Here is a 24,479-nt window from a genome sequence, read left to right as displayed (position 1 = left end):
GTGCCCTGGAAAAAACAACAAAAACACAACTTTTAGACTATTTTTGGGACAACTGTTCATGTGGAAAAATGATGATAATAAAAAAAAATCACAGAGCACAGAAGCAACACACATCAGTATGATGGACAACATTTTGACTTATATCAAGCCCAGGTATAGCTGTATGACCAGTGTTGATTTCGTTGACTAAAACTATGACGAAAAAAACGAAATAAAAACTAAGCAATGATGACTAAAACTAAGACTAAATATATTGACAATTTCATCAACAAATAAAAACTAGACTAAAATGTTAGTGAGGGACTAGTGGAGAAGAGATCCAGTAGAACTAAAAGACAAGTCATTTTATGTTTGGTTGCGCTCGGATGTTGCGCTCTGAAAATAGCAGATCTACAAGCTCAACGCGTTGCGCTGCAACTAAAACATTTCAGATGAGCTCTTGAGAATCATTTGATTTTCCTATTTGTCTCATCTGTTTAAGAAAGTGGGTAGCCGATATATTGCACTTTTACCTTAGCACTAGGTATACTCTTAGTTGCTTGTTTAAGAAGAGAATGCACTTAAGACTTCTGGTGATTAGTAGTTTTGTTCCCTACCTATGTTGAATGCATTTATTGTCGCTTTGGATAAAAGCGTCTGCTAAATGACTGTAATGCAATGTAATGTAATGACTAAAATATGACTAAAACTAAATGGAACTGTATTCAAAAGACTATGACTAAAACTAAATCAAACTTTGCTGTCAAAATCAACAATATGTATGACACAACTTCTATCAAAGACCCCCCCGTCCCCCCAGTGCCACAGGGGTGTTACTTAGAGGAGGTGGCAGTGGGAGGGGATTATGCAGATGAGTGGGGACTCTATTAGTGCCACCCGCCGTCTCCCAAACTCACAGTGGACAGTTGTCACCCTCTCTGTCACCACACCACACCCTGACCTGCACCAGCTCTCTGCTCAGCACCCTGTCACCAGAACACAGCTTGTGCTGTCCTGCTTTTTTTCTGATTTCTGTTGAAATTCAGGTGTAATTTTTGTTTTTTGTGGGAGGTTTTTGGAAGGTTTTTGTGATCATGTACCGGTCAGATACCTGACATCTCAGGACATTTTCAGATCAAGTGGATGGTTCCGAATAGTTAGGTTATTTTGAGTTTTTTTCCCCTCTCCGCGATTTCAAGGAGAAACTGGCCTTTGATGCAGGCCTACGGTGCTTGTATCTACCGTTCTGTTTTCGAGCCTGTGTTCACTAGAGGTTGTGACGCCCAGCTGGTGGATAATATACTATCAGGATGCATTTTCTGATGGCTGCGAGTCACGTTGTCTTGGTGACACTTGTGGTGTCACTGGCTGAAGCCAAGTTCTACAGACCGGTCCAGTACAACCTCTACAAGTCTGGACCCAGTCAGCACCATGAGCCTGCACCCACCGCCAGACACAAGTAAGTTTATATCCATTATATTTTCCATTAAATCGAATAATCGAGAAGAATGTTTTTTTATGGAGAATTACAAAAAAAAAATATTTTCTTTTCTTTTGCTATTAAAGGAATAATTCACCCCAAAAAAATACTTATTTCCTATCAGTTACCCACCCCATGAGGCCTTGAATTCATGGAGATTTTTCAGTTTTTGACACATTCCTGAGCCAATAACTTGATCACCGAGTGCATTTCCGGTAGGAGAGGTGTCGAGTCACCGGAAGTTCCATCCACTCCAATGAAATGGATTTGATTTCCGGTTTCTTCCATATCATTGGAGTGGATGGAACTTCCGGTGACTTGACACGTGTGTGTGGACGCACCTAAAGAGTATACTTTGAGTCTCCTACCGGATACTTTATCATCCTTCCGCCGTTAATCAAATTATTGGCTTAGCAATGCGACAAAAACTAAAAAATCTCCACAAATTCAATGCTTCATGGGGTGTGTAATTGATAGAAAATAAGTATTTTTTTGGGGTGAACTACTCCTTTAAAAAATCGACTTGAAAAATCTAACAGATTATAAATGACTAAATTGATCTGACTATTTTATTTTACATTTAAGTTTATACTTAATCTTGCTCTACAAGCTCACAACGCATCACAATGCAACACGTTGTGAGCTTGTAGATCAGCTATTTGATTAATAATGGATTATTCTTTAGAATTGGTTAAACCGATTATAGTTCAATTAACTGTTGCATGCCTACAAGTGTTTTCTTACTTTGTTTTGTCTCTGAAATGTAAAACATCTCTCCTCTCCTCTATAGGAACCACTGTGCCTATGTGGTTGAGAAGACAGTGACCTTCACCGTCCAGGCGGGGGCAGCACCTGTAGTGAAGGCAGAGTACAACAAGTGTGCCTGGGGGAAGAAGTGTCCTGCTCTCCAGTGAGTCAGATTTGATCAAATCATCATTATCTGGAAAAGCATTCCTTGTCATTTCCATCCACCATACATCGATTTGATGTATGGTGGCATATTTCATATATTTGGCCATGAAATCCACCATAGGATTTGTTTTCAACACTTTAACCAGTGGTGGAAAAAATACTCAATTTCTTTCTTGAGTAGCCTAAAAGCATCAATACTGCAACATAGAAATACTCTGTTACAAGTAAAAGTCCGGAATTCAAAATTGACTTGAGTAAAAGTACAAAAGTTTGGATATCAAAATGTACAAAATTGGCAAAAGTCTGCCATATTTGGCATATTTCATATATTTCTTTTTACAGACCTTTTCCTTGATTACATTCTGCTGCCAGTGCCATTTGAACAAAAGACACTTAACTGGACTGTAAATATAAAAGCATGTGAGAACAGGCTGAGGAGAGGCAGACATGTTTTTGGTTTTGTCCACAGCACAGATGAGTGGCTTACATTTGGCTACACAGCCAACAAAACACTGTACAAATGTACTTTTACTCAAGTACAATTTGAATTCCTAACATCGTACTTCTACATTACAGTATTGATCATTTTACTTGAGTAAAACATTTGAGTACTTTTTCCACCACTGGTATTTTCATAGATATTTTCAAACATGGCCTCTTTGAAAATAGTTTGGACACCCCAGGCTGCTCTGTTCTACACTAAATCTAAAGCAAAGAAATCGCCGATATACAAGCTCAGAACGCATCGCAAAGGTGAACGTTTGACCCCCAGAACAGGGATGCTATAGGCCAGGCAGGGTTCATGTGGTTAATGCCTTTGTTTCATTCACTCCATCAGGTATCGTCTGATGTACAAGCCCATGTACAAGGTGGCACATAAGAGCGTGACCGAGTTGGAGTGGCGTTGCTGCCCGGGTTACTCTGGTTACGGCTGCATGGAGGGACATTACCAGCACAGCATGAAGGCCCTGCCGCCGTTCAAAGGCCCTCAGCAGCAGTTTAAGGGCCCACCCATGAAAGGTCCCGTGTACAACAAGGGCCCGCCCATGAAAGGTCCCATGTACAAGGGCCCGCCCATGAAAGGTCCCATGTACAAGGGCCCGCCCATGAAAGGTCCGGTGTACAAGGGCCCACCCATGAAGGGTCCGGTGTACAAGGGCCCGCCAGTTCTTCAGCACAACGTGAAGTCTAGCCCGTGGAGTGGAAACCGTGGAGCTCACACCGGTCCCGTCCTGGGCTCCTCTTACCCCGGGCGTCACTTTGGGCCTCACGTACCCTCGTCCTCCTCGTACCCAGACAGCCGGTTTGAACCCTACCCGGCTGAGCCAGAGCCCCTGCCAGAACACCAGGACCCAAACGAGCAGCACCACCTCCACCACGCCGAGCACGAGGAGGCGCACGAGCAGCACGAGCAAGTTCACGAGGAGGAGCACATGCCTGAGCATCATGGTGGTGGCGGTGAGCCCGAAGAGCACGTTCCACAGGAAACAGCCCCCCCTGCTGGTGGTGAAGACGTTGAAGGTATAATACTGTAGTGTTAGATCAATGGTTCTGAAACACTCAAATGTCAAGGTCTCCACCTTAACTCTGACTGTATACAAATGTCAAGGTCTCCACCTTAACCCTGACTGTATACAAATGGAACCAAATGACAAAATAAAAAGATTTTTCATAAGAAATTGTGAAATGGTCCATTCATGATGAGTAACTATACTTTGATGCCAATGCATTTGTACTTTAGTTTTACTCAAGTAACATTTTTAATACAGACCTTTCACTAGTAACAAAAAAAAAATATGTTTTTTACTTAAGTAAAAGTATCAATACTGCAATATAGAGATACTCAGTTACAAGTAACAGAATTCAAAATGTACTTGAATAAAAGTACAAAAGCATTGGAATCAAAATATGCCAAAAGTTAAAAGTACTAATTATGCAGAATGTCCCATTGCACATTTTCAAATGTATAAAAATCTTTTGAAAATAGCAGGAAAAGTATATAGGGCTGAAGTGGTTAATGTACTTAGTTACTTTCCACCACTGGTAACAGAGAGTATTTCTAGTGTACATTGTGATATTGATACTTTTACTCAAGTAAAAGGCTTAGTTTCTCAATAAGCCTCAGTGAGTAATTCCTCCATCACCTCCCTGTCTTCAGGTCAGGCTGTCGACAGCGAGACGGACGAGCGACTGGGTCGCATGGAGGAGGACGTGAGGCGTCTCAACCTGGGGCTGGAGACCCTGAGGGGGACCGTCGACGGCCTGGAGGACGGCCTGAGGGCCTCGCTCCGAGAGGACGCCAACAGGATGCTGTCCGCCCTGCTCTCCGCCGCCCCCGGTGGGCCGGCGCTGGCGTCCAGCCACTCTGCGGTGGAATTCGGGGACATCCCCGGGGGGGAGATCCCAGAGGGAGACATGGACGCAAGACCGGCAGGTAAGGATGTGGGACATCACGGTCAGGGTTAGCAGATAGCAGATCTACAAGCTCATAGCGCCGTACTGTAGATCTGCTATTTTTGAATAGCCAAAGAAATCTAACACAGACACAGACGCGTTCCCGGATTGAATGGGTTAAGAAAAAAACACCAAAAGTGAAACTCTGTCCTAATTGCTGCAGGTCTGTTGGCGGGGGCTCTGCCTGGCCTGGGGGAGCTGAACGGCAGACTGGACAGTCTCAGGTCAGAGCTGCAGGCCAAGGCTGCTGAGCTGCAGGAGCTGAGGGCCACGGTGATGGGCCACGACGGAGCCCTGAGGTCAGTTACAACTTACAACATTGTTATTATTATTATTACAAAACATACAGGAACCAATAGGCTCTATGCACAGCAGCCATATTATCGCTTCCTTCACAGGTGTTACCAGTGATACTAATGAAGGCTCTGTTCCATTTAGTGTAGCACAGTGGTTCTTAGATTTTTGAATTTCAGTTTTCCACAACCCCCATAACTCTGAGAGTGTACAAATGGAACCAAATGGACCCGTAAGGGTCCATTTGGTTCCATTTGTACAATCTCAGAGTTACACACCCGTAAAGGGCCATTTGGGAGTGTTTCCAGTGAGCCAACATGCACAATATCAGCACCCTGACTCCGTCTGACCAGAATGGAACAGAGCCTTCATTAGTATCATTGGTAACACCTGTGAATGTCTTACAATATGGCTGCTGTGCATAGAGCCTATTCAGCACTATTTTATACTTTGGGTCTTTGAAAATAGCCGATCAACAGGCTCACACGTGACGCGATGTGATGGTAGTTCAACCCCAAAATGTTTTTTTTCTTATCGATTGACAATTAGTCAGCCCATGGAGACTTGAATTCATGGATATTCTTTAGTTTTTGTGGCATTCCTAAGCCAATACTTAGATGACCGGCAGCAGTTCCGGTAGGAGACACAAAGAGTCTCCTTTGTGTCTCCTACCGGAACCGCTGCCTACCGGTCCGCTGGTTATCAAATTATTGGCTTAGGAATGAGACAAAAAAAGAAAGATATCCGTGAATTCAAGTCTCCATGGGGTGAGTCGGGTGACTAATCGATAGTAAAAGAGTAATATTTTGGGTGAACTATCCCTTTAAGTAAAACATGTGAGTACTTCTTCCATCACCGGCTAAAACGTCTAAATTGTGTATTTGCAGCCGGCTGTCTGGATCGGGGGGCTCTGCCAGCGCGGCGGCATCCCTCCTCCTCGGGGAGGACGCCCAGAAGGCCATGGAGACGCTGGTGGACGCCAAGATGAGCCAGGCCCGGGCGGAGATCCTGGGCGGGTTCGAGAGGCGCGTGGAGAGCGCCGAGGGGCGCTGCGAGGAGAAGGCGGGGGAGGTGCGTCGCCAGTGTCAGAGGGAGCGAGGCGAGGGGCGGGAGCAGATGGAGGAGGCGCTGAGCGCCGGCACCTCCCACCTGAGGAGGGACCTGGCCAGCATGCAGGCCCAGATCCACGGCATGGAGACGGCGGAGAGATGCTGCGACAGGACGTCCGGTCTGGACGAGAGGCTGGGTCTGCTGGAGGAGTCCGTGTCTGGACTCAACCAGTCCCAGCAGCACCTGAGAGCCGAGCTGGGAGGACACAAGGTATAGTGATGATGTTACACACCTTATAGGCTCTATGCACAGCGGCCGTATTGGACAGAAATCGGGCCCCTTCCTTGCTTCCTTCACAGGTGTTACCAATGACACTAATGAAGGCTCTGTTCCATTTAGTGTAGCACAATGGTTCTCAAACTTTTTAATTTCAAGGACCCCCTTAACTCTGAGAGTGTGCAAATGGAACCAAATGGACCCGGGAGGGTCCATTTGGTTCCATTTGCACACTCTCAGAGTTACACCCTCTCAAGGAACCATGAGGGTCCCTGGACCACACTAGTATTTCTAGTGAGCCAACATGCACAATATCAGCACCCTGACTCTGTTTGACCAGAATGGAACAGAGCCTTCATTAGTATCATTGGTAACACCTGTGAAGGAAGTAAGAAAGTAAGAATTCTTCTCCAAAATGGCTGCTGTGCATAGAGCCTATTCCAACCATTCCACAGATGTTGGTGCTTCTCAAACTTTTTCTTGTCAAGGACCCCCAAATTAGTATTTTTTGGCCACGGAACCCCATCTGAAAATATTTAGTGTGAGAGGCCCCATGTTGAGAAGATGTTTTTTTTGTACATACTGTACAAAAGGACCCCCCTTTCAGAACCAAAGTGTTACACACTTTTTCCACCAGAGGGAGCAACACACACATTGTAACCTTGCAGAGTCCAAAGCTGCATGCATGGGAAAGGACTCGTTTTAATACTCTGCAGCAGTTATGTGGAAAGGATTACCTGCAGGGAGTGCAGGCCAAGTCAATTAGCTCCATTGTTAACTTCAAGTCCGATTATGCACATATATATCATCACTGTCGGATGAAAACCTTGTATGTCCAAAAGTGTTACTTTTCGAGAAATGGAAAAAAGGAACCTGTGTTCCAAAGGATCCAATGTAGTTATTATTTAGTCACACAAGCTGTTGTAAATACTTTTCATTGCTTCAATATTTATAAAACCCACACACACATTTAGCCACTTTCACTTCCACTTAAAACCTTTTTTATAAAATAGCAAAAATAGCCGATCTACAAGCTCACAACGCATCGCAAAGTGACGCGTTGTGAGATTATAGATCGGCAGTTGATTCCACTTTTGTGTGACACTGTATGACAAAGTAGGGCGTTCATTTACAAATAAAAAGGAAACATAAAAAGTTGGAAAATGGAGATACAAGTCATTTATATGGACGTTTTATTAATAAAAACTTCAATCAATGAAGGACCACATGGAGGGCATGGTGGCCGGCAGGCTGGAGTACCTGGAGGCCAAGCTCAACCTGACAGAAACGGAGGCCAGCAGCGGCGCCGGAGGCTCTGGCGCCCCCGGAGGCCTGGAGGCCCACCTGGACCGCAAGCTGAGGGCCGTGGAGGGCCGTCTGCTGTTGGTAGTGGAGGAGCTGGTGGGGAACAACGGCACGGACCCCGGGGCCACGCTGGAGGGCCACGCCGTGCTGCCCACCGACCTGGAGACCCTGAGGGGCCGACTGGAGATGGACGTGGACCGGGTCCAGAAACACCTGAACGACCTGGAGCTACGCTGCCTGACGCCCTCTCCTTCTTCTGACGTCCAGGTAAGGTTTATAGTTAAATCAAACTCATTACATTTAACTAGAATCCTTCTGACGTCCAGGTAAGGTTTATAGTTAACTAAAAATAACCAAATAAGTCAAACTAGAATTGAAGGTAAATCTTTTTTTATTCTAAAAACGAGGCTAGAATCTAAACTTAAATCATTGAGAAAGTGTCAATTTATTCCAAACACAAGCCTAGTAATGTTGTTGTATGTGAAATCTATCTTCAATTTGTTTAACTGTGACAATTCTAACTGCGTATATATATATATATATATATATATTTTTTTTTTTGCAATGGTATGTTTTCTTCTTACACAATACCTTTTATGTATTTTTTTGTAATCTCATCCCAAAAGAATACCCCATATTCTGATACAAAAAAAACGAATACTAACACTAACTATAAAAACTAAACATAAATTGATATTGATATATAAAGAAAAAAAGCCAATGAAAAGTTGTAACCTATAATAACCTTCTCCTGTCCACTCCAGGCGGATGCGGGCATCTCCGGCGAGGTCGATGAGAACGCCAAGATGGCGCTAGAGGCCCAGGGCCAGCGTCTGGACCGCCTCAACGCCACACTGCAGGGCCTGCTGACCCACCGGGCCCCCAGGGGCCAACCGGAGGGAGAGGAGGAGGGAGGCCCCTCCGTCCAGGGAGAGCTCAGCGTCCTCAGGTCAGTACTCCCTATTTGTTACTCGAGTGAAAGTAGCAATATTATACCACAATGTAGAGATAGGCTTGTTTCAGGTAAACGGCCTGTGTTCATATTTGGTTGAGTAAAAGTACAACATTGTATTGTCAAATATATCGTTGTTGTCGGGCAGAAACCTCTTATCTCCAAATGTTTTGTTTTTTTGTAAATTGTAAAGAACTTGATCATACTACAGCGTCACAGAAAAGCATTGTAGATCTGCTACCTTTTTTTATTTGAATCCTGAAAAAGTAACAGTTTTGGACATATGAGGTTTCCAGATGATATAATTATGTCAAATATAAAGTACCAAAAGTAATACTACTCATTATGCAGAATGTGCGTTCTTTTGTTTTTGTACATTTTCTAAATCTGTCAAAATAGAATTTTCAATCATTTTCTACCAGCTCACAACCCACGCTGCACCGTGTTGTGAGCTTGTAGATCTGCTACTTTTGAATAGACAGAGGATATAACAGGGCTTAATTGGTTAATGTTTTGTAATAATCCTATATTAAAATTGCCTAGTAATCTAAATCTACAAAGTAACTAGTAACTAAAGTCTTTCAAATCATGTAGCGGAAGAGAAGCATAAAGCATCGGAAAATTGTCGTACTCAAGTAAAGTAAAGTACCTGAAATCTAGTCAAGTACGGTACTCGAGTAAATGTACTTTCCACCACTACCCACAGGTTCAACATCCAGAGCTTCAACGACAGCCTGACGGGACTCACAGACTCGGTGGGGACGGTGGCTCAACATATGGAGCAGGTGAACAGCACCTGGACGGAGAGAGAGGGCCGCCTGGCCCACCAGATGAGGGGCGTGGTCCAACTGGTGGGACGCCAGGCGTCCATGCTGGGGGCCGGGGACCGCAGGTTGACCCGCCTGAAAGGTTAGAACAACATAAAGATTATTATCATTCATTTTTATTTCGCTTTTTATGTTGTAGATTTGACTGTTTTCACTACTTTTGTGTGACACACTTTTACTATTTAGTAGGGCATTGATTTATGAAAAAAACTATAAAAGGTTGAAATATGGAGAAAGATTTTAGTCAGTTGAAATAATTAATTGAATTTATGGGTTCAGGATGTTTTAAGGGTTTTAAATGTTATACGTGGACTATCTGCAATCAAATAAATATTGGTAAAGTCACTGGATTGGTTTAAAGATGGGGACTGGAGTTAAGAATTCAGAATCTCAACAAAAGACACTGCAGCTGGTGTCTACATAATTGACAAGAAAGAGACACTGGTGTCTACATGACAAGAAAGAGACACTGGTGTCTACATGACAAGAAAGAGACACTGGTGTCTACATAATTGACTAGAAAGAGACACTGGTGTCTACATGACAAGAAAGAGACAGAGGAGAAAGTGATACAGTCAACTGGGGCATTAAGGCCACTGTGGACTCAGGGTATATGCCATTTTTTTAGGGGTACAAGGCCAAACTGAGGGCCAACGACGGCCATGGCCTTCGTGGCCTCCTTGAAATGAATGCACTATACACATATCGCTGTTAAAATGTTACACCCACTAATGAACACATTTTTTTTTCTTCACATTATTTGAATATTTGAAATTAATCTGTTCCTCTTCACTTTTTTTTTTGAAAAAAAAAGCCGAGCTGGCGGGGATGAAGAGGAGGCTGGCCGGGGAGGTGCAGGGCTGCCGGACCACCGCCCTGGGGGTCCGCAGGGAGGTGGAGGAGGTGGGGGGACGGGTGTCCAGCGTGGAGGTCCAGTGCAAGGGCCTGAAGGACATGGAGGCCGACCTAGAGAGGATCCGCGTGGAGCTGGAGGGCCAGGCGGACACGCTGCTGTCCCAGGTCAACGGGACGCTGTCCAGCCACGCCCAGCAGCTCTCTGAGCTGAGGGACGGGCTCCTGAACTGTACCAACGGTACCCTCATCAGGCCGGAACCAGAGGAGCCCACCCAGCAGCTCTCTGGGCTGATGAACGGACTCCTGAACTCTAACGGTACCCTCGTCGGGCCAGAACCAGAAGAGCAGCAGACAAGAGGAGACACTTTCACCCTGATTTAAACGTTTCCCTGCTTGGACCATCTAGTATATGGAGAAGAATCTGTTGGTTGGAAGAAGTGCTGTAGAGTGTAGTGTCATTTTTTTTTTTTACTTAACCCATTAAGACCTGAGGCGATTCTTAAAAAAAAATCAAAATCCTAAGTTTTTGGAAAAAAATATAAAAACATTTTTTTCAAGATTTTTCAAAAATAGCAGATCTACAAGCTCATAGCGCGGCACTCGGTGCCGCGCTATGAGCTTGTATATCTGCTATTTTTGAATAGCCAAAGAAATCTAAAGTGACACAGATGTGTTCCAGGTCTTTTAAGGAAGAGAAGCCAATACCACAATGTAGAAATACTCGGTCTTTCCACCACTGTGAAGTAATAGAATACACAACAGGTACATGTGAGAATATATTTATAACATACAATGCTGTAAGGTTTAGAACCAGCACTGAAATGACAATGATTTACTTTACTAGTATTATTTTCATTATTGCACAAAATGAAACCACAGATAGGCAGCTCTGATACAATCTGCGGGGACCATGCAGTGGGGGTCCTTGAAGGGGTTCCAATGGGTCCAAATGCAGCCAAATGACTGAAAGTTCATCTTCACCATAATAGGCTCTATACACAGCAGCCATTATTGTAAAGAAATTGGGCCTCTTCCTTACTTCCTTCACAGGTGTTACCAATTATACTAATGAAGGCTCGGTTCCATTTAGTGTAGCACAGTGGTTTTCAAGGACCCCCATAACTCTGAGAGTGTACAAATGGAACCAAATGGACCCGTAAGTCCATGTGTACACTCTCAGAGTTACACACCCGTAAGGTCCATTTGGAACCCCCTCAAGGAACCATGATGGGTCCCTGGACCACACTTTGAGACCCACTGGTGTAGCAGAGTGTTTCCAGTGAGCCAACATGCACAATATCAGCACCCTGACTCTGTCTGACCAGAATGGAACAGAGCCTCAATTAGTATAATAATTGGTAACACCTGTGATGGAAGTAAGAAAGAGGCCACATTTCTTAACAATATGGCTGCTGTGCATAGAGCCTAGCACACAGCAGAGCCAACAATACTGCAGAGCTCAAGACCCTGGTGATACACAGGAGGGAGAGGAAGTCAACGATCCAGGAGTCCTGAGTTGGTATCGACTATTTATTCTCTCGCATTGCATAGCGTCACATCGTATCGCATTATTACATGTATAAGTAAATGTGCAACTACAGAATGTACAAGAATGTCTAGAGTTTCTTTGTTATCTCTATACCTCCTACAATACACAGACAGTCAAGGAATTGTTGACCGAATCATTCAATAATAGAGTAGGCTACCCAATAATCCCCACCCACCCCCAGTGTAGTCGTTATGCCACTGAGCCACTGCCGTTCAACATGCCAAACAGTGGTGGAAAACGTACTCAAATGTTTTACTTAAGTAAAAGTATCAATACTGCAATGTAGAAGTACTCTGTTACAAGTAAAAGTCCGGAATTCAAAATTGACTTGAGTAAAAGTGCAAAAGTATTGGTTTCAAAATGTACTGAAAGTACCAAAAGTAAAAGTACTAAAATGTTTGAAAATAGCTCACAACGTCTTGCATGAGCTTGTAGATCTGCAATTTTCAAATACCCTATGTATAAAATAGGGCCAAAGTGGTTAATGTATTTTTTATAATATAATAATTTATATCTGCAAAGTAACTAAAGTTTTCAAATAATTGTAGTGGAGTAAAAGTACAATATTTGCCTCTGAGATGTAGTGGAGTAGAGTAGGCTACAATTGGAAATGCTCCAGTAAATAAGTAAAGGTACCTCAAAACTGTACTTAAGTACAGTACTTGAGTAAATGTCCTTAGTTACTTTGTACCAGTGGTGACAAAGACCACCTTACCTGCCCGGATTCCATCCCACGAACAACACGGCCACTTGTGTTCATATAGACGCGTTCTATTCTCACGCCTAGCCTCCACGGCGGTGGGCAGCGGTACTTTTTACCTCTGTGCCACCCGAGCACCATGAGATCCAATCACGTCTAACCAGGCGTCATCGCCATGCTGGCTTGTGGTGGACAATTTGTGTAAAAATTCTATCTTTGCCATGGACATAACATTGTTTGGACAATTATATTACCAGAAACACACAAACCTTTATAACTCAGAGAGTGCACACATGGAACCAAATGGACCCATAGGGTCCATTTGGTTCCATGTGTGCACTCTCTGAGTTATGTGGGTCCTTGCAAATAAAACGTTAGAGAACCACTGTACCAGTGTACTCCTAATGTGTCATACATAGTGTCATAGTAAATAAGTGACATGCATTTTCTGAGGAAAACCTGGAGAAACTGAGACATTGAGTCTTATGATCAAAATGATTTAAAAAACAAAACATCTAAAATTTGCCACAGACAAGGTCAAGTCTAGCCACGGACACGTGTGTCCGTGTACGGACACATTGATGACCCCTGCGTCTAACTATTATTGTCAACTAGTCTAACAATAATACAAATGTTCTTATAGACTGGGAGTCGACTAGCCCTGAAACATGACTGTGTATACAAGCGTCATGTGAACCATGGCTAGGAGTCGACCAGAGATAATCATCTTGTCAAATGGGGCTCCATGGCCTATATTGCATGTCAATTTGAAAATAATCGAGAATCACTGCATTAGTAGCCTAGACCAAGTAGAAGCCAGCTCACACTGCACTCATAACAGCCTAATAATAATAACAATAACAATAACAGCAACAATAACAACAAACTCCTTTGAAGCAGTTACCTGTAATTCAAGTTTTGACCATAAAATGGACGCAGTGTACAGAGCTTAGTTTAAATGGACCATCATCTGTCTGAGGAACAGACATCAGCACCATCTATTGTTAGGCTTCATTTATACTTGGTCGTGCAGCATAAAGTAGGCTTATTAATTAGCCTTAAAGTGTAAAAAAAAAAACCTGTATGTGTTGTGTTAAGCAAAATGTTTACATGTTTAGTTTTTGTGTACTGATTTAGTTTTTGTTGCACATAGTAAATGTGTAGAATAGCAGTGTCCAAGATACCGTTGTTGTTTTTTGTTACTGTTTCAGTCAAATAAACGTGTGTATTTCTAATTATTTTTTAAATAATGCCATCATCACATGTATAGTGCTGTTTTAAATTGATATTCAAATAAAGCAGTTTCTTTACCAGCCATTGTTGCTGTCGGGGGGGAACCTTGTATGTAAAAAAAACAGGTGATCTATAAGCTCACACTTTCACTCATTTTGTGTGACACTCTTGTATGATGAAGTAGGGTATTGATTTACGCAAAACAAACTTACAAAGTTGAAATATATAGGAGCTTTCTGCTATGATGATTGGCTCACATTAAAGGTAGGGTAAGTGATATTTGTTGGTTAAAAGGTTAAAATACTATGTTCTGATAGTAATCATTGCTATAGAGTGTTTTTCTGTAACAGATGTCTCCCTGTCTCTCCAGCTCTTTAATAAACTGAAAATACATTTTTCGGTAGGTGTCAAAATCTCAGCCAATCAGGAGAAAGTACCCATTTGTAAGCTTAATTTGTATAGTGTTCCAGTTCCAATTTTGTCTGCTCATTTCTTACTGTCATCACTTCCAATTTCACTTGTTTAATCTGTATCCTGATTGAGTTCTCTGTCCTGGTTGGATAAAATTGGAAATGAAACTGAAACTGAAACGAAAATGCATTTTCTGTTTAATAAAGAGGTGGAGAGACAAGGAGACTCCTAATAATGAACAAACACTCTATAGTAATGAGTACTATCAGAATATAGAGCTATTTAACACTTATTTTAACCAAAGCAAATCACTTACCCTACCTTTAACCAGGTGAAACATAATGACAAACATAACAGTGGGAAACCACAAGAGGGCAGTAGAGATTCACAGAGGATTAATGGTGTGTCATTTCCTCCCAAAATGTCTGTCATGGCCCTGCTGTAATCAAAAATCAGTTGAAGCATGAATCTCGCATTTACTCACCCCTGGCAAAAATGAAATCATAATTACAAAAGGCTACTGTACTGTACTTGAGTAAACATACCTAGTTACTTTCCACTGCCCCTCCCTCTACCCCTGCATCCAGAGCGTGTCATCTGATCCTTTATAAGGAGAGGTTGTGTCTGATTATCTTCACAGCCAAAACTTTCTACACAACTTCAACAGAAACTCTTGCTGCAATAAGATCAGGTAATTCTATTATTGTTTTATACATTTAACAAATTTACACAGCTGTCATGAATGTGCTTAACTATTTTGAAGCTGCATGGTGTCCCTTCCTATTTTAGGCATGACATTAATGGTGAAAATGTTTTATAAATGAATGAATTAATTCATTATAATAATAATTAAAATAATCACAAAAGGTCAAGTTTCACTATTTTATAGCAAAATACAGATTGGCAATGTTTTTAATTCATTGTATGACAAAGTATTAGGGCTTAAATGATTACATTTAAAGGAACAATAAGATGTCACAACATCAAATGTAACTTGTTCATAGTTTTTACATATTTTTGGGGTTTTGTGGTGTACTTTGACTCCCTTCTACAAACAATGTGTACATTTGAACACTCCATCTTTCTTGTGGTCTGGCTATTTCTTAGCTAGCTATTTCTTAAAAACATGTACTCGAATGGGCCGTTTGATTTGCTGACAGATGTTGCTTTTCCAATTACTACTAAACTGTGATTGCCTATTCTGCTGCTGGGGGTCTGGTATGGATTGCCAATTGACTTTAAGATTTTTTTTTTTTTTTTTCAGATTTTGATTTCAGAACAAAAAAAAAATGTTGACAAGGTAAAAGCTCTTAAAAAAATCCAAAAATGGGCACATTTTTTTAATTTTCTTGTATCATAGAAATCAGGAAAATGCTAAATGTTTGTGATTTTTTGATTTACATTTGGCTTTTTTTTAATTTATTTGGGACAAAGGTAAAAGCTCTTTTTGTCTTTGTTTTTCTTAATTCATCTGGAATCTAAAAGCCTGAAATGTTATTATTTTAATCATTTGATCATCCTTTTTCACAGGCAGACAGACAGAAAAATTGAATTAGCCCATTTTTTGATTTGTTCTGAGATGGAAAAATTATAAAACTATGTTTTAATAGCTTTTACCTTTATCATATATTCATATATATATATATGAATTTATACATATATTTATACATATACACATATATACATATTTATTAGGGCTGGGACTCGATTAAAATAAATAATCTAATTAATTAGAGGCTTTGTAATTAATTAATCGCAATTAATCGCATTTTAATCGCATATCAATATTTGACCTGAGAACAGTGAAAAGCAATTTTTTCAAATGGATTTTGGCATACGTCTTTAAGTACATGTACTCAAGAAGGTATTTGGTATGAGGTATTTGCACTTGACTCGAGTATTTCCAATTTCTAATACTTTTACTTCTACTCCAGTAACTCCACTATATCTCAGAGGCAAATATTGTACTTTTTACTCCACTACAATTATTTGAAAACTTTAGTTACTAGTTACTTTGTATATTTCGATTATTATTATAAAACATTACAGTAACCATGTGAAAATAGCAGATCTACAAGAGCAAGGCATTGTGAGCTTGTAGATCTGCTATTTTCCACCACTGGAGGCTGGTATAGTGTGTTGTTGTTACTGTTGTTTTATAGTAGTTTAATTAATTATTAATACAAACCGTGCGCATGTGATCCGCATCGTGGAATCCCCCCCCCCCCCCCCAGCGCACCGCCGCCACCCCCCCCACCCCTCTAAACGGGACAAACGCGCGCGTAGGGGGGTGGCATCCATTACAGATTCTGATTTGCCCAGCCAACAGGAGGAACCCCTAAACCTTAGAATGTTGAAACTCTGTAATATGACCACTTTCCCTTAAACAGGAACAATTTACTAGAAGCAGTTTGTGTTGAAATAGAACATACTTTATTAAACAACTATGGGTTATTAAAATATCAGGCAATAGTCAGTAAGGCAAGAATTTAAAGTGACAAGTTACAGTTCTCTCTCCTGATAAGGAAGGGCGGGTCGGCCCGTACATACGTTACTACCAGGTTACTATTGGGGGAAAGCGAAGGGGACAGGCCTGGCACCAAATTCATGCAATAATAAAATATAATAGTCAATACAAAAACATGCAGTGTCCGGATTTTACATACACACCAATAAAAACCAAAGGTCCCACAGTGCAGTCCCAAGAGAGGAATGGAAGGCGTGTGTAACAGGGCGGACCCGGCCTTGAACACGGTTACACTGTAACATAGGAGAAGAGAGAACCAATTAAAACAACGTCACTATGAATGCAAATCTAAAATCACTGCCTGACTACTGTACCTCAAATGAATGAACTCAAATAAACAAATCAAAATCAAATCAAAATAACAGTGGAAAACAGTGGCTGGACTGGTCCCTTTAAGGAAACAGACAAAACACATTAGTTGCCAGCCCTAGTATTTCAACATAATGCAAACACTGTATTCAAATCATTAAAAAGAACAGCATAAACCTACTTTGCTTTGCAGTGAATGGACACACATGCAGCACAATGCAGGGACAAGGGCAGGGGACAATTCCAGCACCACGGCTACAAGAAGAAGACAGTGATGTTACAAAACTAAATACATTAAAATGCACAAAGAGGCAACACATAAAATCTACAAAGTTGTACTAGTATCTCCAGGTCTCTAGACACTGCACAGCAGCTCACTGGTGGTCACTTTGTTTGTAAACTGAAATAAAAAAATAAATACATTTGAATAGAATAAAACATAACAATGTAGATACAAATTAAAGTGCTATAGGCATGGTAGCATCCATGTGCTCAAACAGTAGGCTAACAAACAAAGTAGTAGCATGTGCTCAAACAAACAGTAGGCTAGCAGTAGCAGCTGCAACAAACAAAAGGGTAGCCTTACTAATGGTTATAATGTGCTACACAAAGTTGACCTTTGGCCTACCATGTGTTCTCCTTCACCCTTGCCGAGAGGGGAAACACCATCCTCTGCAGCAGAGTCAAATGGCTCTCTACTGGGAGGAACTAGACTTTTATACTTCCTGGTCATGTGACCAGGTCAGGTGCAGTGGGTGCACCAGTCACCTAGATTCCCACATTAGGGGTTCCTCCTGCCCCCTCCACAAGCGGGAGGTGGCGTAGTCAGGCATATTATTTATCTCCAGTTACTACATTATGGCGTCGTCGGCAGGACTTCCTGAAAGAGGCAGATATGTGTGTATGAACTTAGGTTTTATTTCATTTTTGAGTGGAAAAACAGTGGTTGGGGTTGGACGTCAGAGGAAGGCTTGTGGACTGCCACAATCGGGTGCAGTACGTTAGTCCGACAGCGCATTCCTCCGACAGCGCAGTGCTCCGACGTTAAACAGTAAACCCGAACCAAACCCGCACCCTAACCCTAACCGCACGCGGATGCCACATAGTTGGAGAAAAGGTCTGTCGGATTAACGCATGCCTCCCGCCACAATCGACCCGTCCGGAGAACCAAAGACCTGTGGCAACAACTGCACCCCGTTGTTGGTTTCCTTGTAATAACTTTTGTCTCATTATAGCAAAGTGTTGAAAACTGTGCTGCTGAAATGAGTGAGGACCAGAAGATGGAGGATCTGCGTGAGGAGGTACAGAGGCTGCGAGTGGCAAATGAGAAACTCACTCAAGGAAGAGGTAATATTACTCCTACTACCAGTGCAAATTCTGGCGGGTTCACCCCTGGCAGCATTTCGGCTCCTTCAAACGTGCTTGCACCACAAGCTGAAGGTTTTGTGTATATTCAAAGAGAGAGGAAATGCCCCAACTTCTCGGGCTCCAAATCCAAATCTGACCTATCAATTCATGATTGGAGAGAGAATGTATTGTAGTAGTCATGTTTGAGAGACAGGCATATGAGTGCCAGAGAGAAGGCCCTCTTCCTTTATGACCACTTGGAGGGGGAAGCAAAAGCAGAGATAAGATTTTGTTCATTGGCAGAGCGAGAGCAGCCAGATACCATATTGACCATTCTTAAAGCCTGCAGAAACAGTTTTTTGATCGAAAACTGAAAGAGGGGGAGTCTTTAAAAGAGTTTTCTCATTCCCTGTGGGCCTTAATTGAGGATATAAAACATGCATATCCAAATAGACAAACCTAGATACTCTTGTTAGAGACCAGTTTCTGGAACATGTGCGTGATATATCCATGCCGGTGCTAGGCAATTTGGCGCCCTAGGCAATATTTTTCCTGGCTAAGTTGGAGTTAGATGTTCAGGTGCAGGGTAAAAAGATTCCAAGTCGTGGGATTTTGGTTGTAAAAGACACTGCCTGTACACCACGGCAACACACTGTCCCAGGATTATTGGGGATGAATGTAGTCATAGAGTGCTACAGAGAGTTATTCATTGAACATGGGGAAGCTCTTTTTGCCTCTTTATCTGCCATTCAAGCAGATTCAAGCAGATGTAAACTGGGGGTCAGCCCTCCGCCACTGTCATAGGTTGGAAGCCTGCCCATTACTTCCTGAGGGCCGTGTCCGTGTTCTTGACAAGGCAGGGGAGTTTATACCAGCAGGGTCTGTAAAATTTGTCCAAGTCACCTGCCCAAAGGTTCCCCATGCCCCGGCTAAATCTATGCTGCTTGAGCCATGGTGGCTCAGATCTTGCCCCTGGCCTGTTGATGTCCCCCGCCCTTGTGACTGTCAACAATGGTGTGGCATATGTACCTGTGGTTAATGTTGGAGCCACAGGAGCTACCGTCCTCTCCAAACAGGTATTAGGAGTGTTACATCTAGTCGAGGGAATAGAAGAACCTCAGCTACATTTTGAGGAAGGGAGTAAAGAGGTTGCTCAGGTGACGCTGGTCAGTACAGAGGCTGCAGGGGTGCAGTACGTTAGTCCGACAGCGCATTCCTCCGACGTTTCAATACTAAACCCGAACCAAACCCGCACCCTAACCCTAACCGCACGCGGATGCCACATAGTCGGAGAAAAGGTCTGTCGGATTATCGCATGCCTCCCGGCTGCAGGAGGGCCTCCACTGACTATCCCTGACTCAATTGCAGCACTGCACTGGCCAGAACTCCCACCTGTAGCAGAGAAACAGGCAAAGGAGTTATTGGGGAGATATAGTGACGTCTTTGCTAAACAGGAGGGAGATTCAGGGTGCACTGATGAAATTACACATGAGATACCCCTTCTTGATGAGGCCCCTGTCCGTCAAAGATATAGGAGAATAACCCCTACACAGTGGCGGGAGGCATGCGTTAATCCGACAGACCTTTTCTCCGACTATGTGGCATCCGCGTGCGGTTAGGGTTAGGGTGCGGGTTTGGTTCGGGTTTACTGTTTAATGTCGGAGCACTGCGCTGTCGGAGGAATGCGCTGTCGGACTAACGTATTGCACCCCAGTGGATAGGCATCCTTCCTTGTTTTAGCATTGAGCTGCCGGTAGTCCACACACATCCTCAGCTCTCCAGTCTTCTTCTTCACCAAGACGATGGGGGATGCGTAAGGACTGCTGCTCTCCCTGATCACTTTACTCTCAAGGAGCTGCTTAATGTGGTCTTTTACAGCCTGCCACCCCTGCCACTGTGGGGTGCAATACGTTAGTCCGACAGCGCAGCAGTAGTCCTTACGCATCCCCCATCGTCTTGGTGAAGAAGAAGACTGGAGAGCTGAGGATGTGTGTGGACTACCGGCAGCTCAATGCTAAAACAAGGAAGGATGCCTATCCACTGCCCTGGATTGAAGAGTCTTTGGATGGCCTTTGTGGAGCTTAATGGTTCTGTAGCTGAAGCAGATAAAGTCAAGACAGCCTTCTGTACACCATTTGGCCTGGCTAACACTGACATCTAAAGTTGCAGTAGTGGCTTGTTTTGAACAAAATGCCGCAAAGCATGTCATGCGGTCACACTTTGCACGCACATTCACACTATGTTGAGGAACAAATGCCACCCTTTTAACATTGGCCTGTTATAGCGCCACCAGCAGGTCTAATTTAGCAAAAAAAAATTTTTAACAAAATGCCTCAAATCATTAATGGAGTGTCTGATTGCCGTGCAAGGCCTAAGAAGAAATGGCACCCTTTTCACATTGGCCTATTATAGCGCCACCAGGAGAATAACCTACCTGACTTGGCGGAGACCTGCTCCGAGGAGCACTTTTTCTAGTTGTGCATCTGATATTTTATTGTTGTGAGTTTAATGCGAATAATTTGTAATTTAAGACAGAGTAAAAGGTGCCATTATTTAACCAATAACTGGCAAGTCAAATGTGACACAACTGGCCACCGTCACACACATACACATGTACAATACATACATATATATATATATATATATATATATATATATATATATATATATATATATATATATATATATATATACATATATATATATATATACATATATATATATATATACATATATATATATATATACATATATATATATATATATATATATATATATATATATACTTCCTTTTCCTGATCTGTAATGTCACTGAATAAATGCAAGTCATAGAGTCATTGAACCATGTTTTCTAAAATGTTTATCATCCATAACTGTGTCATTTTAATCCACCAGCTCCCACAATAAATGATGAAGAACTTCGGGTTGTGATGGTTGGGAAGACTGGAGTTGGGAAGAGCGCCACTGGAAACACCATCCTGGGTTATAACGCTTTTGAAACCATGGACTCATTTGAATCACTGACAAAGGAATGTAAAAAAAAAAAAAGGTGCAGTGGATGATAGAAAGGTTTCTGTTATTGACACACCAGGCTTGGAGGACACAGAGAATGCGCCAGAGGAAACCATTAAAGAGGTCAAACGGTGTGTTTCTTATGCTGCTCCTGGTCCCCATGTGTTCCTGATTGTGATCCGGCCGGGAAGATTCACCAAAGAGGAGCGGAATGCTGTGAAAGTAATTCAGGAAACATTTGGCCAAGAGTCAAATAAATACACCATGATTCTGTTCACTCATGGTGACAAGCATCAAGATCAATTAAAAAAAATGTTGGATGGTAGTGCAGAAATGAAAAATTTGATCAGCAAATGTGAAGGTCGCTATCATGTCCTCAACAACAAAGAAACCACAGACAGATCTCAGGTCACTGAGCTGCTGGTGAAAATCGAGTCGATGGTGGAGAAAAATGGAGGAAGCCACTACACCACTGAGATGTTCCAAGACGCAGAGAGAGCAATCGAGGAAGAGAAAGAGAGAATTCTTAAAGCGAATGAAGAGAAGAAAGGTAAAGAGGTCAAAGAACTGAAGGCAAAATATGAGAGAGAGATAGAGAAAATTAAAAAAGAAGTACAACAGGAAACAGAAGAGAGAACGAAGAAAAAACAACAGAAAAAAGAAGAGAGAATGAAGAAAGAACAACAGGAAACGGAAGAGAGAATGGAAGAACAACAGGAAAAAGAAGAGAGAATGAAGAAAGAACAACAGGAAAAAGAAGAGAGAATGGAGAAAGAACAACAGGAAAAAGAAGAGAGAATGAAGACAGAACAACAGGAAAAAGAAAACATGGAGGAGAAGACACGTGAAGAAGAAGAACAGAAAAGGGCGCTGGAAAAAGAAGAAAAACTGAGAGTGGCACTGAAAGAAGTAACGATAAAACTGAGTGGAACATATGATGCATTCCAGAAAAGTCCTAAAGCGAATGAAGAGAATAAACGTAAAGAGTTAGAAGAACTGAAGACAAAACATATGAGAGAGTTAGAGATAATGAAGAAAGAACAACAGAAAAAAGAAGAGAGAAATAAGAAAGAACAAGAGAAAAAAGAAGAGAGAATGAAGAAAGAACGAGAGAAAAAAGAAGAGAGAATGAAGAAAAAACAGGAAAAAGAAGAGAGAATGAAGAAAGAACAACAGGACAAAGAAGACAGAATGAAGAAAGAACAGGAAAAAGAAGAGAGAATGAAGAAGGAACAACAGGAAAAAGAAAAAGAAAAGATGGAGGAGAAGGCACGTGAAGAACAGAAAAGGGTGCTGGAAAAAGAAGAAAAACTGAGAGTGGCACTGGAAGCAAACATGATAAAACTGAATGAAAAATATGAAGAAGAAGCAAGAGATGAAGCTGAGAAAAGTATCAAATTCCTCCCTAAAGGGTGCAGTATCCAATGAATGACAAAGCTTCTATGAGACATATGCAGGCCAAGAAATCCACATCAATAAACATCAATTTATTTCATGTTTAGAATATTGCATGTCCTGGCTCAGGCCAAACCTTTTGTCTTGCCACTTAATTATCATAATTATATCACATTATTCTTAGACATTTCTTAAATACGGTTTGTACAATATGTTATTGTCTCTGCCATGCCGGATGGCTGAAGGCCGAACAGCTATGTTTTCGCTCATGTCCGTCCGTCCGTCCGTCCGTCCGTCTGTCTGTCTTTTTCTGTCCCCTATAGACGGGTTTCCTGTTAGTAAACATGAGAGGAATATGACCGCGCAGAGGAGGGGGAAGCCTATGGGTGCGTTTGGAAATTACGCACCGGAGCACACTCGCCTATTAGTTTGTATTGGCCAGTGCGCTCACTGCCGCTCAGGGCTGTATTTTCGAACGCGCCTTTCACCCGGGCATGCGCAGATTGCGCATTCTGCTCTGTGATGACGTCGCGCGGAAATCCGTCTATAGCCTTTTAAACACAGGGCCAAAACTAAACAATATTGCATGCCTGGGTTCCTGTTCTAAACATTCCCTCCAGCATTCAGCACTGCCTCGTTGCCTGTAATTTGATCTGATCAGATTAAGTTTCCAATATTTAGATTGTGTTGTCTTAAAACAATCTTTTGAGATGTTTTGTTTAAAATGTGTTTCCAATAACTCATGCATTCTCTGGCCCTGGTCTCTCTGGTGTTTCACAGTTTCTTATTTGTAATGATGTAATTGTTTTAATGAAGTTATTTTCACCTATATTAAATGTAGTTACTAAAGTTTCAAGAGTTTATTTGTAATCATCTGTGAATATACCTAAAGTCCCTTTCCTGCCCATTATTCTGGTATTTTATCTATTTTTGGCAGAAAATCTGCATCACTGGCTATTTCTGTCAAATACATGTTTTTTCACATATATATATTTTACGAATATATTATATCTCCAGTTTGTCAATTTTTATATTCTCTCCTACTGAACTAATTTGTAGATCTTTGGATTGATATTTGTTTGTACTGTATATATTTGAACCTCTGCTCACCTTTTGTTACTCAAACCAGTGAACTTATTCTGATCATCACTTTTATGTACAACTCTGCTCCTATATATATGTATGTATGTATGTATGTATGTATGTATGTATGTATGTACTGTATGTATGTATGTATGTATATGTATATATATATATACTAGAGTTTCGGGGGGCTACGCCCCCCTCAACCCCAGCCGCGCACGGGGCCCAGCGTGGGTGCGTGTATATTGGGGTACCCAAATCGCCGGAGTAAAAGTGTCCAAAAGGAAAAAAAAATAAAAATAAAAAATTGGAAAAAATGTTAATAGTGATTGTTACTTTGGTGGTCCGCGGACCCCCTGGTGGTCCGCCGACCCCTGTGAGTGTTGGGACCCCCGGGGACCCCCCTGGAACATGGCGGACCCCTTCGGCAGTTTTTTTTTTTTTCATGCACGGTTTGCTTGTTTCTGTCGCTTGTTTTTTAAAACCTGGCAGCAAACTTGGCAACCCGACTGACATCACTGACCTATCC

General features: G+C 42.1%; 2 protein-coding genes and 1 pseudogene across 3 annotated transcripts in view; 2 read left to right on the top strand and 1 right to left on the bottom strand.

Moving 5' to 3' along the window:
* Positions 1–24,479, bottom strand: part of LOC311053451 (YTH domain-containing family protein 1-like) — a 229,503-nt gene that overhangs the window by 136,776 nt on the left and 68,248 nt on the right. The gene's annotated exons all lie outside the window — the stretch shown is intronic.
* emilin3a (elastin microfibril interfacer 3a) lies at positions 1,018–10,765 on the top strand (the record flags this gene model as incomplete). Its single annotated transcript, XM_084068735.1, has 11 exons — positions 1,018–1,438; positions 2,250–2,369; positions 3,210–3,391; positions 3,425–3,892; positions 4,530–4,805; positions 4,989–5,124; positions 6,007–6,439; positions 7,667–8,017; positions 8,515–8,699; positions 9,409–9,611; positions 10,344–10,765. The coding sequence occupies exons 1-11, from the start codon at positions 1,290–1,292 to the stop codon at positions 10,763–10,765; spliced, it is 2,925 nt and encodes a 974-aa protein (XP_083924861.1). The 5' UTR covers positions 1,018–1,289.
* LOC311054000 lies at positions 14,925–24,288 on the top strand (annotated as a pseudogene). Its single transcript, XR_014602897.1, has 3 exons — positions 14,925–14,968; positions 18,349–18,460; positions 21,356–24,288. The product of XR_014602897.1 is annotated as an uncharacterized misc_RNA (transcript).

The sequence above is a fragment of the Gymnoscopelus microlampas genome (genome assembly GCF_963454915.1).
Source record: "Gymnoscopelus microlampas genome assembly, chromosome: 10".
Classification (NCBI taxonomy): Eukaryota; Metazoa; Chordata; class Actinopteri; order Myctophiformes; family Myctophidae; genus Gymnoscopelus; species Gymnoscopelus microlampas.
This window is presented reverse-complemented; position numbering and strand designations above follow the sequence as displayed.